Consider the following 1,440-nt stretch of genomic DNA (forward strand, 5'->3'; position numbering starts at 1 on the left):
ATTTTTTTGCTTGAATAACTTCTTTTTTGAGTTGATGGTGTCCGTTTTTCCAAATGAATTTAACAAACATATTGTTGATCTCTTTACAATACAAATCATCGACACACATAGAAATGGTAGGGTACACAAATCTTGATATTCCTTCAGCTTTCATGAGTAATACGCGACCATAGACAGACAAATCTCTTTGCAACCACATGTTAAGAATTGATTTAGTTTTCTGTACCTTGGGTATAATATTTAGAAGTTGTCTATGAGTTGTGTTCTTAGTAATATGGATACCTAAATACTTCACGCCATCTTTAATTGGAACATTGCTGTAAGAAGAGTCATTCGTTTCGTATAAACACAAAATTTAACCACAGTTATTTTGTCTCGTCTCCATTGTATGACGTCACAGTGTGCGACGTAAACAGAAAACAGCTGTGTTATTACCCGATCCAGTGTGTGCGAGAGACGATTTGAGGATGGACCTAAACAAAATACTGCTGCTATTTAGCAGCATATCAGCACTTTGTGGATGTATCATACAACTAACGCTACTCAACCACATCCAGCAACAGAGGCGCAAGAGTGCTATTACGGAGACTGTTCCTGCTGCATAATAGTACGCTTGTTGTTGTTTTTCCGGTAATGACGTTTTACTGCCTTCTGATTGGCTACAATGGCCTTACAGTTAGGAGTTATATCGCCACCTGCTGCTCTGGCATGTGTATTACATTGCTTGATAGTGGAATTTGCGGTGTCATATGGACGGAGGTATTTTTATTACACCGCTCGTATGGACGCAGATTTTTTAAAAACTGGAGGCCAAAAAAGTTCAGTTTTAAAAATACCCGCGCTCGTGTGGACTAGGCCTCAAACAGGGCCCTGATCCGTCTGTGGACTCTTGTTCGAGGAGCCCAGTCACAGACCGACACTCAGTCGCAGTTTGAACTTGTTGTGACAGAATGTTGGAAACAGGAAGAGGCAAAGTTGCTTCTCCTGTAAATTTAACTCCTGTCTGTAATAAATGATCTCAGTGGGCCGTCACAGTTTGGTCTCTGGTGCCTGTTTAAATAAACGTGTCATAGAGACCATCTTCACGGGATTCAAACTCACTCCATCACGAGAACATAAATATAAGTTGGTTAGCCGCTGTCACTGCTCATCACATGAGACAGATACACTCAGCTGAGTCTTATGATTAATGAAAATATTCTTTGTATCTCAGAGGTGGACTTAACTACAGCACTTGAGTCAATTTAGTTTTATTTATAAAGCCCAATATCACAAATCACAGTTTGCCTCACAGGGCTTTACAGCATACGACATCCCTCTGTCCTTATGACCCTCACAGCTGATCAGGAAAAACTCCCCAAAAAAACCCTTTGTCATTAAAAAAGTTCATAAAATCATTACTGCTAAGGGCTAAAGGAATACTCCCTCTTCCAGGACGGA

The 1,440-nt window shown here is 40.2% G+C and overlaps 1 protein-coding gene across 1 annotated transcript in view; it reads left to right on the forward strand.

Annotated features, from left to right (window-relative positions):
• Nucleotides 1-113: 113 nt before the first annotated feature.
• LOC126384216 (zinc finger protein Xfin-like) overlaps nt 114-1,440 on the forward strand; it is a 6,567-nt gene continuing 5,240 nt past the window's right edge. Inside the window, exon 1 of the mRNA XM_050035180.1 lies at nt 114-121. Within this exon, the coding sequence (XP_049891137.1) occupies nt 114-121 (8 nt within the window). The remainder of the gene's footprint in view (nt 122-1,440) is intronic.

Source organism: Epinephelus moara, chromosome 22 (assembly GCF_006386435.1).
Source record: "Epinephelus moara isolate mb chromosome 22, YSFRI_EMoa_1.0, whole genome shotgun sequence".
Lineage (NCBI taxonomy): Eukaryota > Metazoa > Chordata > Actinopteri > Perciformes > Serranidae > Epinephelus > Epinephelus moara.